Below are 13,234 nucleotides of genomic sequence, written 5' to 3' on the forward strand. Positions count from 1 at the left end.
CTTTCTGACATTGCTGCCATCAGTGACTGTAAAACTGTAGGACCCTTTTGATTTCCCTTTGTTCCTGTCAATTTTCAAAAAGCTGGTGTTTAGATATAGGGATTAACTGAACTGTAGTATGTAACAAACGTACGTGACTCATCCTAAAGCATTGCTAGCTTCATAGTTAGCTCTCACCACAGAGTTTGGATGCAATGCCATGAGTTTAAGAACATCTCTCTTCATTATAGAAGAAGTTGGATTCCATGGGTTCCAAGAGGCGAAGAGCTACCTCGCCTTCCAGCAGCGTCAGCGGAGGAGACTTTGACGACAGCCACCACTCCACGAATATACCAGGCCCAAGCAGAAAGAGGAGGAGACTTTCCAATCTCCCGACTGTAGATCCCGTTAGTACCTTATTATGCACAACTCTTTTCATGGGGATACTGTATCCCTGTCTGGGAAACGCTGCATTGTAAAACGGATGGTGCATATATGCTGGCCCTGAATCTGTTGCTGCCTTGGCTAAGCTTTGTTTAGGATCTCATTCCGCTTTGGCTTGTTCTTGTCTCCCCAGTTTCATCTTTTCTTTCCCATTTTTCTTTTGCTGCTTTTCTTTTTTTTTTGCTGTTGATTTCAGCAGATGGAAGGATGTTGGAGAAGGAGCTGAAATCATAACGTGCAGAAGTTGAGAGCTGTGTGAATAGCAAATGCAGAGGGAGATAAGTGGGAAACAGCACAGGCAGTGATTGCTGAAGTGTACCATGTCTCTGTTATGCCTTTGAGTTAACAGCCTAATTTTAATTAATTGCAGAGCAGAAGAACCCCTGTTGTCATTTCAGATGTCAATAACTCAAAAGAGAATTAATTGTACTGAGTTAATTTACATTTTGGGTGTTTTACTTGGAATTAGCATTGAAAGAAAGCTCCCTGTGTTCAAAAAAAGAAAAGTTAAAATTCTGCAGTACCTGGTGTGCTTGTTGGGTATCGTTCTAATGTACAAGATCAACCAATTTCTTCACATTTCTGCTTTAGAGCACACTGTGGATTGGCAGCTTGTCTTTCCCATTGTAAGCAGGCTTTGACTTGTTACCTCCTTAAGATTTTCTCCTTTTTCATTACTTTATTGTTCTTGAATTTTAGATTGCTGTATGCCATGAACTTTACAACACCATCAGAGATTACAAAGATGAACAGGGCAGGCTCCTTTGTGAGCTTTTCATTAGGGCACCGAAGCGAAGGTAAGATCATGAGTCTGGTTAAGCCTTGAACCTGGGATTTAATCAGGGAATAAGTGGATATTGAAGAATCCTTCAGCATCAACAGCTGTGAAAAATATAAGCTAAATTTGTCACAGTTTCACACCAGTGTTTTATCTGAGTATTTGATGTAATTATTCAATGGGGCATGCTAAAATTGGTGCCCTTTTTCAGTCAAAAAAGGATACACTGAATTAATTTGAAAAGTCTCTTGTGGCACCTGCCTAAAACATCTATGTCTTTTGACTATAAAATGTACCACATAAGTGGTGGAATGTAATACGAAGGGCATATCTTAGGAAGATTGATAGACGTGATCATTGAAAATGCAGTAGATAAAGTGAGAGATGGAATTTTATCTTAAGCTCAGAAAATTGAAGATGAAAACAGAACGTGTAGTAGAGTGAGCCTACAGGTACTGTCCAGCTCTTTTAGCTGTAACACAATATGTAGGAGCTTTCTTCGTTTTATTTAGTCATAGAGACATACAAACTTTAGTGCTGTAGTTTTGGTTTTACTGCTTGAAATATAATGTCTGGTTTTGCTGTTGCAACAGAAATCAGCCAGATTATTATGAAGTGGTTTCTCAGCCAATTGATTTAATGAAGATCCAGCAAAAGCTAAAGATGGAGGAGTATGATGATGTGAATGTGCTGACTGCTGATTTTCAGCTTCTCTTTAACAACGCGAAGGCTTACTATAAGGTGAGGAAAATACATATAAAGGTTAAAATTAATTGTTAAAGTCGTAGAGATGTTCAAACTCTTCCTTGGTTTGGTCAAAAAACTTTTCAGTTCATTCTTTATTATTGGTAAGAGAACAGCACACATTGCAGTTATTTGTATATATTTTGGTAAGGTTGACCAGATCTTTGTAAGATATCCTACTACAGCACTTTTTCTGTTAAAAACTCGAAAATAATGTGGGGAGGGTCTTCATTTAGTTTTCCAAAAGAGGTAGAAAGAAAAATAGGGATGTAAACTGAGAAAAATACTTTTCTATCAAATCCTTCCCGTTTCACAACACACTGTGTCACCTTTTGATGAAGAAAAAGACATTTTTTTTCCCAAAAGGAAGAGATTATAAATAATGGTAAGCATACAGGAGGAGTGTTGAGTCTTTCTCTTCCACTGGCCACTTAAAAATATGAAAAAAAGGCACGTTGATTATCATGGTCAGTGATGATAGACTGAGTGTGTATGGCAATGTATTTCACCAAGGATGCAACCCCTGTCCGTGTCCATTCCTCCAAACGGGGTATGTGTTTTATTTGAGCTGGTAATGGGTTTTATTGCTGTTGCCCTAAGGAAGTGGGGAAAAAAACCAGATTAATCTCATTTAGTAGAAGGCTCTGTTAAATAGATAAAACAGTGATGTTGTATGTAGTGACTGAGATGGTACAGCAAATCTTAAACCACCAAATGTTAACCTTTCATATTTCTTTGATGTTGGAGATGATCCAAAGAGCTGCTTAATAACCCAATCAGCGTAACCAGGTGGCATTCAGAAAACCAATGTTTATTTGGTTTAGGTTTGTGCGTGTGTAGCTTTTTGAAAAACAGTCAGGTTTGTGGATTAATGGGCTTGCACATTCTGGTTTCAGTGGGAAAAGTACAAAGATTTCCAGATTCATTGTGTACTCTTGAAGCTTTGCAAGGCACTTGCCCATTAACGTAGGCTTTTTCATGGTTTCTACGTGAGGGAGAAGGACTCGATGGCAGGAAAGAATGATTAGGGTTTTACGGAATGTGTGCTGCCTTTGCCTACAGAATAGTCAACTCAAAATTATGCCTGTATTGTAAAAATCTTGCATGTAGAACAGAAATAGGTAGCCATCATTCTGGGATGAAGGAATGTGGACACTTCCAGAGAAAGAGTTGTGAGCTGGAGGTACGGCGCACAAACATAACCTCTTCTTCTTTCATCTTTTGCCTTACCCACGCGGTCCCAGTGATGCATATGAACCAGGGTTGGCTGATTCATTGTCAGGGCCCTGATTACAGCAGGTGTTTTATTGGCCATGCTAGATTAGAATAGAAACCTTTGGGGTTTTTTAGTGTTTTGGTTGAAATCTTACACTTCTGAGCGTCTCGCCTTCATGTAGAAGGAAATAGGCTAGTGGAGCAGAATACCCTTTAAATGTGTTCCTCATAATAAACGCCAGCTGTAATGTCTTGAGAATATTTAAGCTTAGTAAATTAAGCTCAAGAACAGTTTTCCTGTTGCTTTCTCATTTGTATTACAAGCTGTCGGAGGTAGACAAGTACGAAGGGCGTAATCAGCAGTAATAAGGTGACATATCTGCAGGAATATGTGCAATACAGGTTAAGTGACAGAGCAAAGGAAATAAAAATACATGAGTGGAAAAACAGTCTTTTTTTTGGGTGATGTTCTTAATTAGTACTGTTAATAGGCACATGCTCGTCTGCCACTACCAACTCTGTATTTACAAAACTTAATTTGCTGACTAATGCTTCCAGCTCTTCCAGAAAATATACCTAGGTGTGTACCCAGGTGGTAGCATGTTGTCAGGCTCTTTGGAATTTCATGGTTAATGCAGAATGTAAATCCTTGCAGTGCTTTCAGAGACATTGACACGTTTATTGGCATTCTTCTTCAGTAGAGATTAATTTTTAAGAGTCGCACAGTGGCAGTAGTATTGGCTTAAATCACATTTCTGGCATGCTGATGTTTAGTCTATTTTAAATATCAGTAGTGTTATGCTTCAACAAAACCTAATGATTTCTCCAGACTCCTCTAATAGGCTTGTCCAAGCCTCAACCCAAGTAATTTTATTGCTAAGTTTTTCTGAAATACTGAAGTGCTTCGGAGTGACAGAGGTTGTATTTTCTAATAAGCACTTTTGTCCAGTGCTTATTGTGATTCTTAACATCTCTGAAGAGCGACTGAAGCAGGAATTTCACTCATTTCATGCATTTAATACCTTTCAACTAATCATGTATAAAATTCTTTCAGATAAGAATGATCTGAATTTTGAGTAGAACGTTTGGTTTGTTTTTGCAGCCTGATTCTCCTGAATATAAAGCTGCCTGCAAATTATGGGAGTTGTATTTGCGCACAAAAAATGAATTTGTTCAAAAAGGGGATGCTGAGGAGGAGGACGAAGATGACGACGGACATGACAATCAAGGCGCAAATTCTGAATTAGTAAGTGTGGGCATGTGGAGCAGGCTGTGGCTCTGAATGTCAGCTGACTCTGGGAGGGAGATTGGCCTCTGTATGTGAAAAGGCATTAAGTCTTTTCATAGCTGAATTATGCCCCAAAAGGTATTTCTTATACAAGTTTGTTGGTTAATAACTTCACAGCATTGTTTGTGTTTCACTTTTGCCTAGCAAAATAAAGTGAGGAGGTTTTCTGATCTGAATAAAATACGATTCTGGTTGAGTTGAAACTAATACGGCGGATGCTTGATGTCATGCCAACATTGGGGTTTGATGCAAGCAAGTTTCATGACAAATGACATCAAAGATACTCAGAGGGCTGGAGCCCCTCTGCTATGGAGACAGGCTGAGAGAGTTGGGCTTGTTCAGCCTGGAGAAGGGAAGGCTCTGGGCAGACCTTATTGCAGTCTTCCAGTACCTGAAGGGGCTACAAGGAAGCTGGGGTGACCTTTTACAAGGGCCTGTAGTGACAGGACAAGGGGTAATGGGTATAAATTGAAAGTGGGGACATTTAGATTGGATATCAGGAAGAAATTCTTCCCAGCGAGGATGGTGAGGCACTGGCACAGGTTGCCCAGAGAAGCTGTGGATGCCCCATCCTTGGAAGTGTTCAAGGTCAGGCTGGATGAGGCTTGGAGCAACCTGGTCTAGTGGAAGGTGTCCCTGACCATGGCAGGGGGGTTGGAACTAGATGATCTTTAAGGTCCCTTCCAACCCAAACCATTCTGTGAGTCTATGGTTTTCCAGCACTTGTCCCATTCACTTAGTGCAACTCTTCCTGGAGTGTTTTACAAGCCAGATAGGCGATAGGAAGTTTGGACTCGTGTGGTTTTTGTGAAGTGGGGATGCATGTTTTCATGTTGACAACTAAGTCTTCTCCAGCAGTAAGTAACGCATCACTGACAGTCTGCAGTGTAAATGTGAAGCACATGAGAGAACTTTAATTTCACCTAAATGCATAAACAACGATGTTTTCAAAAGTTGCATCCGTGTTTTCTAGCTGATCTTTTTCTGTCTTTGCAAACTAAATTCATATATTTCAGTGCAACCTGAAGCACTCCACTATGGCTGCTATTAAAACTTCTGGTGATTTCTCTCCTTATGTTAGTCATCTCCAGGTTACCTGAAGGAAATTCTTGAGCAGCTTCTTGAAGCTATAGCTGTTGCCACAAATCCGTCGGGACGTCTCATAAGTGAACTGTTTCAGAAACTGCCTTCTAAAGTGGTGGGTATTCTAATAATACTGGTGGTGTTCTAAGTTGGAAACCTGGACATTTATGTAGCTGATGATATACGGTGTGATGGGCACACTTGGGATGCAGTTGTTCTGTCTCATCAGCGCCAAACTCCAGCTGTTTTCAGAGCTTCCCGCCCTTCATTGCAAACTGGGGCTTGCCCTGTTCTGCTGGTTTAGGTAATTGGGGTTTTTTGGGTGCAGAGTTTTTAATCTTCTTAAATATGTCTGATTTCAGTGTTCTGTTTCAGGGTGTGGTGTAACAAGTCTAACCAGCAGATTAAATACTCTGAAGACCATCACCACATATTTGGCTTTTGGACAGAACTGTTCCTTTATGTCAGTTTATTGATGAATTATAATTCCTTGTGCCTGCCTTATGGTCTGGCTCACCCAACTGAACTCTAGTGCTGTGCTTATGAAGTGTACACTGTTCTTATCTGCAGTTCATCCGATAACTGATTCTGTGAGCTAGTAGAACAAAAGCTTTGTGACTGTTTATAGTAACACGTAAATTATTTTTGTTTTCCAGCAATATCCAGATTATTATGCAATAATAAAGGAGCCCATAGATCTTAAAACTATTGCCCAAAGGATACAGGTACAGTGTGAGCATATTAGTGTGTCAGAGCATAGACTTGTTTAACAGTAACCATTCTAAAATTGTTAGAAGCCAAAGTTTATGGCGGTAGGAAAAGTAATGTGTTTTTTCCCCTGCTATTTAAAATGCTATGCTGATTTAATGGTCTGTCCTGGGTTAATGCTGCAGAAGCAGCTGTGTTGAAGATGAAGCATCTTCCACAACACTGTAGTGTGCTGGCATTGAGCCAGAGTATCTTGCGTTCCTTGGGGTTTAATGGTTTAAGGTAGCTCCTTGGCAAGTGCTGCTGATGTAAAACACTGAAGTATTGAAGCTTGGTGGTGCATTATCATCACCTACTTTTGTTCTAGTGCTATAAATAGATGTTTTGCACTGATGTGTTTTTCATCTTACTTCTCCAGTGATTTGAAATACTGCTCTGTAATTCTAGCATTTTGTATAATAGTGAGGGATAGCACATAGTCTCATTGAACTAGAGAATAAAGGTAAAATAACATTTTCTCAGAACCCTTCAAAATTAAAATAATCTAATAAGTATTTTTTCAATCTTTTACTTAGCATTTGTAAGCTCTGTAAGGAGTTTGCACTTGTTTCTTTCTTTCTGATGACTTTTTCCATATGCTTATCTGTCCTCTTCATAAACATGTTTTTCTACAAATGTTCTATATGAATTCCCGTTGCTTTTCACTATTGACTTAGTTCTCATGCTGTCTGAAGGTTGCCACTTTAACCAGTTCTGGTTTTTGTTGTATAGAATGGAACTTATAAAAGCATTCATGCAATGGCCAAGGATATAGATCTTCTGGCAAAGAATGCCAAAACCTACAATGAGCCTGGATCTCAAGTATTCAAGGTTAGTTTCAGTTCAGATTTTATTTACTACTTTCTGTGCTGATTGAGCCTTAAGTGAATCTTTAGCATAAGGCCCATTTTAAAAAAGTTTACTTTTTGAAAAAATATCTATTAGTGGCTTTTCCTTTTTTTATATTGCTTTTAGTATAATGGGGATATGTGGAATTTTTTTTTCTTGAGATGTATGATTTTTTCCAATGAAATTTTATCTTGGGGTATGATTTACATGACTTTGTAATGGAGGATCCTTGTACATGGGATTGAAGTTGAAATGACTGAAACTACTGGTCGAAGTGATAGTAGTGGTACTGAGCTGTTATCCTTTCAGATTGCAGGAAAGATTTAGGGTTTTCATCATAAGCTTCAAAATCGGAGTCATGCCTCCTTGGCATAGTTTTGGAAGATCCTGTTCCTTTTAGCCATATTTTTGTGACCAGATTACATCTTCTATCTTTTCTGTAGTAGGCTCACCAGCATTTTGTGTACAGATTATCACACTGCTGTTTCCATGTGCTCTGGAAATGGGAATTTTGGTGGTAAAGAATTCCTGTGTGTGCTCGGTTTTTAAGGGTTTAGTAGCGAGAGACCGTGTGTGTGTGTGTAACACTGTTGTGTAAATGGTTCTTGGACTTTTCCAGTTCCACTTATGTTTGGTTTGTTGTTTCAGCGCCAGCGACATTACTCACACTTGCAAATTTGCACAAAACTTGTAATCTCTATTTTGTGAATTGTTACTCTCAGTATTGAGTCTATGGGTGTAGAATGAGGCAGAGCAAGTGTTGCAAAGCTTGGTAATGGTAGGAACTTTCTGATTGCAAAGGCACAGAAACTCATTTGCCTGTTTAATTTGAACTGGTATTTGTGTGTGTTTGCAAATTGTAGATTTTAAAGGGTTTTTTTTAATGCAAAGGGTATGACAAAAAATTAGCTTGAAGCTTCTCAGCTGTTCTTATCAGTTTTTACAGGCCACTGGCTGTATTTCAGGCAGACCTTGTTCTATGCTTCATTTCTCATGCAAAATTATTTTAAATTTAAATGTAAAAACACTGTCATTTTTGTTTTAGGATAGATGGACTGACTATAACATTCTGTTATAACATAACTGACTATAACGTGGACCTGACTATAACATTCTTCACTTTCGATATTAAACACAAAAATTCTTTTAATTGACAGGATGCAAATGCGATTAAAAAAATATTTAATATGAAAAAGGCTGAAATTGAACACAGTGAGTTGGCCAAGTCAAGTCTCCGTATCAGGTACTGCAAATAGAATTCTTCTTATAGGTTATATAAAAACCTTTGTAGATGTTCCCTTAATTTTGTTGGGGAGAGTATAGTGGGAAATAATTGCTTGGAAACTTCGTACATTGTTGTTTTTAAAGTTATCAATCAAAATAGTTTTGGAAGGAATCTTCTCATTGCAGTGCTTCTGTGGTGAAATATGTGTGTGATGTATCTGATTATGAAAAAGAGTGTCAGTGGATCTTTCATAACTTAAGCTATGGCAAACTTCCTCCACATGGGCTTATAAGTGAACAGAAAAGGAATGGTGAAGAACGAGGTGCTTCGTTCTGCTTTGCTTTATGGAAAATGCTGGATAGGGATAGAAACACAGGAACTGGACCTCGGGGAAAAGATATTTAGAGGGAAGTCCATGTTATATAAACTCTTGCTTGAAAATCAATTTTTAGCTCTGAAGGGAGGCACAGGACACTCAAGACCTGGGCTTATTAATCAGTGAAGTGTAGATTTGGTCTTGAACAGGCCAGGTATAAAACACTGATAGTAGCTCTGTTTGTTCAGGAAACAGCGTTTTCTTCCTGTGAAAATCCGTAATGCACAGAGAAGTCATGCAGGCATTTTAGACATTTCTTATCTGGAATGCAATTAGATTTATTTGTCAATATGAGCTGTGTCATTTCTCAAAAAAAATTAAGCAGCATCTGGCAGGTTATCCAATGAGTTAGCAAACTCTTTACAGGGTGGACTCTGTATATTTGAGGTTCTTACTGGTATTTGATGTTGGAAAATAACTGTTGTCGTTTTCTGCAAAGGTTTGTGTGGTACAACTGGAAACAATAGCGCTCCCCTACTTCACTGAAAGGCAGTTTAAATTTCTTTGTTGTCTGAAAAATATGTAGATGGTGGCAATATTACAGCTAGGGTTATTATGTGTGAAAGAAATGGAAGTTACGTGATTGATTTTTACTATTTAGTGCTTTGAAACGTTTAACATATGTATGGCTTTTTTCTGGTTCATTTGTTCAGCATTAGCATATTTCCTGTGTTTGGGTGAATAATTCATACAGCATATGAAAAAATAAAACCAAATACTGTTGGGGGAAATTCCTGACACATACTTTGATAATTTTCCTTCCTAAAAGTATGTGTAGTGCCAGAAGACCTTGATTCCACAGACACTGAGTTGTGTTTGCTTTGCAGTAACTAGACTTGCATATAGGTGTAGAAGTTTTCTATTTAATTTGTGATTTTATTTTATTTTTCTCACTGTGTTGGCCACTGATGAAGCTCAGGATGTCAGAAATGTGTGTCCTGTTCATTTTGAGACTTACCTGTTGTTTTTTTTTTTTTTTCAAAAGAAAGCTGTTTGCATAAGAAGGGATGGCAGATAAATCACACTGATATTTGTTAGTTGAATTCCTCTCTTGCACTGCCAACCAATTTCCACTTCTCAGCTACCTTATTCTAGATGTTCTCTTATATATTGTGTTCTCAGTAGACTTGCAAATCCTGAAGTAATCTGAACATGGGAATAACTGACAGCTCCCATCTTAGTTTCTCTAATTTGACAAGAAAAGAAATCTTATAATGCCTGAAGCAGGCTACGGTAATATTGGGCTGAACGCAAAAACAATTCAGGGTGAGAGAAAAGTATGGTGAAACCCAAACCTTTCAGCTGCTGCCCTGCATTTCACTGGTTGCCTTTTTTTTTACTGAAGCTTTTTTAGTTGTCTCTCTCTGCTGAATCTGCATCACAAAATCATTATTTTTTATTTAAATTCCTAACTGCTTAATTGTCTCAAAGGGGGATTTCCTTTAGCTGTTGCTGATTTTGGGAAAATACCCCTGGACGTTCATTTGAAGTTAATTGACTGTATTTTTCATCTGAATTCGCATCTGATTTACTTTGTCATTGATGGATCAGGCTCAAAGTCATCATAATGCTACTAACCTGAGTTCTGCAGACGTGTCGCATCTGTGTCAAAAATCATGCTTTTCTATCGCAGAGTTCATTGTATACTTTGTCGTACTAAATTGCTTTGTTGGTGCATTTAACTGTCCTCCCTTAAATGAAGTGGCAAAATAAAGTTGCTTGACGATGTGCCCTGTCAAGCAACTTGACGGTGATTTTGTTAAGTATTGATAAACCAGGACTGGATCTGTATGATTTGCTTCATCTGGATGCTAAGGAACACTTTGTTGGCTGTTTTCACTGCTATTGTAGGCTGAGCTGTGTGTATAGCTATCAATCATTAATCTACATGTTACCTTCCTCTGACTTTATTTAAAAAAAAAAAAAAATCACTATTAATGCTGGGGCACTAAATGTGTCTTAGTGCTACTTTACTTTTAGCTTTAAAACTTTTTATATCTGTCTCTGGACCTTTTGGCTGATCTATCAAAGTAATTCTGTAAAAAGCTTTATGCTTGCTGTGTCTTTTTCTTGGGTCTAAGGTGGGCCTCTTTTTTTCCCCTTTCTTTGGCTTGTATCTTCTGCCTTAAGGACTCCATCAAATTTGACTGCTTCCAAGCTGACAGGTCCTTCCTCACAGGGTAAAGGCAGTGTTGGTGATGAGAGAAATTCTTCTAACAAATATTATCGGTAAGTAAATTGTGGACTTGGAGGACAAGTTGGGTCGTCATCATATGGAAATACTAAAATTAAAAATGCCGGGGTTTGTTTTTGTTGTTTAGTTGGTGGGGTTTTTTTTGGTTGGTTTGTTTGTTTTGAGCGCTTTTCAATATTGACTTAAATACTTCTGAGATTCAAATATATTTTAGCCAAATAACTGTTAAGTCTGATTTAATCAGTTATTTTGCCATAATTACTTGTCCATGTTTGATTTTGATATGTAACATTTCAAAACACCTGTCATGAAACACTCTGTAAACAATTATTTCCTTAGAAACGTTTTGAAGAAGAATATGTTAAGCTTCATTGCAAAATGAAACAGGTGAAAATAACATGGAAATGTGTTGTAAACCTAGAAAAAGTGTATTTGGAGACTAAAAGGAAATAATAAGTAAGACTACCTAATGAAGAGATGGATGGTAGAAGCCAGTGAAGTGTGTAAACAGAACATGTTGCATCTGGGGTGCATTTACAGCAAACTTGCTGAGTGGGCTGGATTTCTGGAGGCTTTCTGGTTTGTTCTTTTAGTCATCAGTTGAGAATTTTGGTCCCTAGCACAGGCCTCGTGCCTACAGTCTGTGGGTTGCTGTCCTGAGAGAGTACTGCTCCTGGCTGTGTGTATTACTCCCTGTGTGCATACACTGAAGCCATGGTTTAGCGCAGCAGCTGCAAGGGCCCGTAAGGGATTGAGCATTTGTACAGAGTTGGTGACATTTTAAGCCACCCATCTGCTTTTTCCCAGTCTTCACTTCACCCCCACAGGCCCATTGCTGGCGGTGGCCAAAGAGCTGACGTAGTAAAAAAGCAAAGCTTGTCTGGCGTGGCCTACGGTGTAGGTGTGAAATGTTGTGCCCCAGGTTTGGGGTGAAAGGGGTGCTGAAGAGGTCTTTGGGAACTGATTGATTCCATTTAGAAAGCAGAGGAAGCTGCTTCACACACAGGCACTCGGTGTGCTGAAAATGCCTGAGGTGGGAATGAGAGGTGATCGCGTATACAGCTTTACAGCATGCTGAATTCCTGCATGTAGGCACGTCCCCGTTAAGTAATAACGTTATTAATTAGAAGGGACTTGTTATCATCCTCCTTCTCTCCCAGTAATTCTAATACCAAGGTATTCAAAATAGGAGGGAAGTTAGACAGCTTGGGCTCTAGCTTTCTGATGGTGTGTCCAGTTTTTCAGTTTGATGGCCCACCTCTCAAAATAGAGGCAGACTCGTGAGTCATTAACAGTTTCTCTTGTTAAGGGCTCCAGTCTTTTCTTGCATAGTCATATCTGTATTCCTGATGGTATAGCCAACCGTCATGAGCTTCACTTCTTCACTTGCACACTCTGGGTGACTGTTAATGGTTAACATGATAACCCTTTTCTTTTTTTAATTTTGCACTTTTAAAATTTTTTTTTCTCTTTTATAGTAACAAAAGATCAGCCCAAGGGGATCGTTTATCAGCAATAACCATGGCATTGCAATATGGATCAGAAAGTGATGAGGATGCAGCTTTGGCTGGTAGGAACTGAAATGCAGTTTCTCTATTTTCTTTACTTAAAATGTTTGGAGTAAGCAAAACCATAGAACTCTTGATACATTCAAATACCTGTATTTCAAAAATATTTTGCAGTGTTTTCAAACTCACCATGTAGTTCTGTTAAATCCAATCCCTCTTTCCTCTAAGTACGCATTTATAAATGTATAGCCAGTAAGATAGGGTAGGCCAAACTTGCTTGCATGTTTTGAAATTTAGTGTGTTTCCAGGTGTACTTTTCCAAACTTTAGGAAACTGTTGCTTCCTTTTATTCCCTCTCATATGAAGGAGGAGAAAGCAGTGAAAGAGATTCACAGTGCTCCAATTGTTTAAGAGAAATCTCACTTACACTCACTCACACTGCCTTGTTCTATCTTGCTTTCTTGCGCCATTGGCTCTTTTAAATACCTGTCAGGTTGTGAGTTGTAAGGATAGATAAATGTTAGAACTTAATTTGGAAGTACCTGGTTTAGCCTAGCAGTCATGAAATCTTACAAGAAGGTTTATGTTAAATCAAAAGGAGTGCCTTCATACAACAGCCCTGGTTTCATAATAAGCATGCTTTCACATCATACTATAAGCATATATGCCATAAATCAATATATCAGATATTTCAGTATTGGTCATAAATTGTTGCATGTTGTCTGTAATGTTAGTCTGTCTTGCTAGTTACATTCCCAGTAACTTCTTTGATTTCATCTCAGAGCAGAGATGAAATGTTTTTGT

At 38.5% G+C, this 13,234-nt stretch overlaps 1 protein-coding gene across 1 annotated transcript; it reads left to right on the forward strand.

Moving 5' to 3' along the window:
• Positions 1 to 230: 230 nt before the first annotated feature.
• On the forward strand, positions 231 to 12,492 carry LOC104504934 (protein polybromo-1-like; the record flags this gene model as incomplete). The annotated part of the gene is made up of 10 exons (XM_010146556.1): positions 231 to 386; positions 1,123 to 1,220; positions 1,795 to 1,942; positions 4,263 to 4,406; positions 5,530 to 5,646; positions 6,188 to 6,256; positions 7,011 to 7,109; positions 8,285 to 8,370; positions 10,859 to 10,957; positions 12,401 to 12,492. Coding segments are annotated over 10 exons (1,108 nt in total), but the record flags the coding sequence as incomplete, so codon positions are not given.
• Between the last annotated feature and the right edge of the window lie 742 nt (positions 12,493 to 13,234).

The sequence above is a fragment of the Eurypyga helias genome, unplaced genomic scaffold (assembly GCF_000690775.1).
Source record: "Eurypyga helias isolate BGI_N326 unplaced genomic scaffold, ASM69077v1 Scaffold42792, whole genome shotgun sequence".
Taxonomy (NCBI): Eukaryota; Metazoa; Chordata; class Aves; order Eurypygiformes; family Eurypygidae; genus Eurypyga; species Eurypyga helias.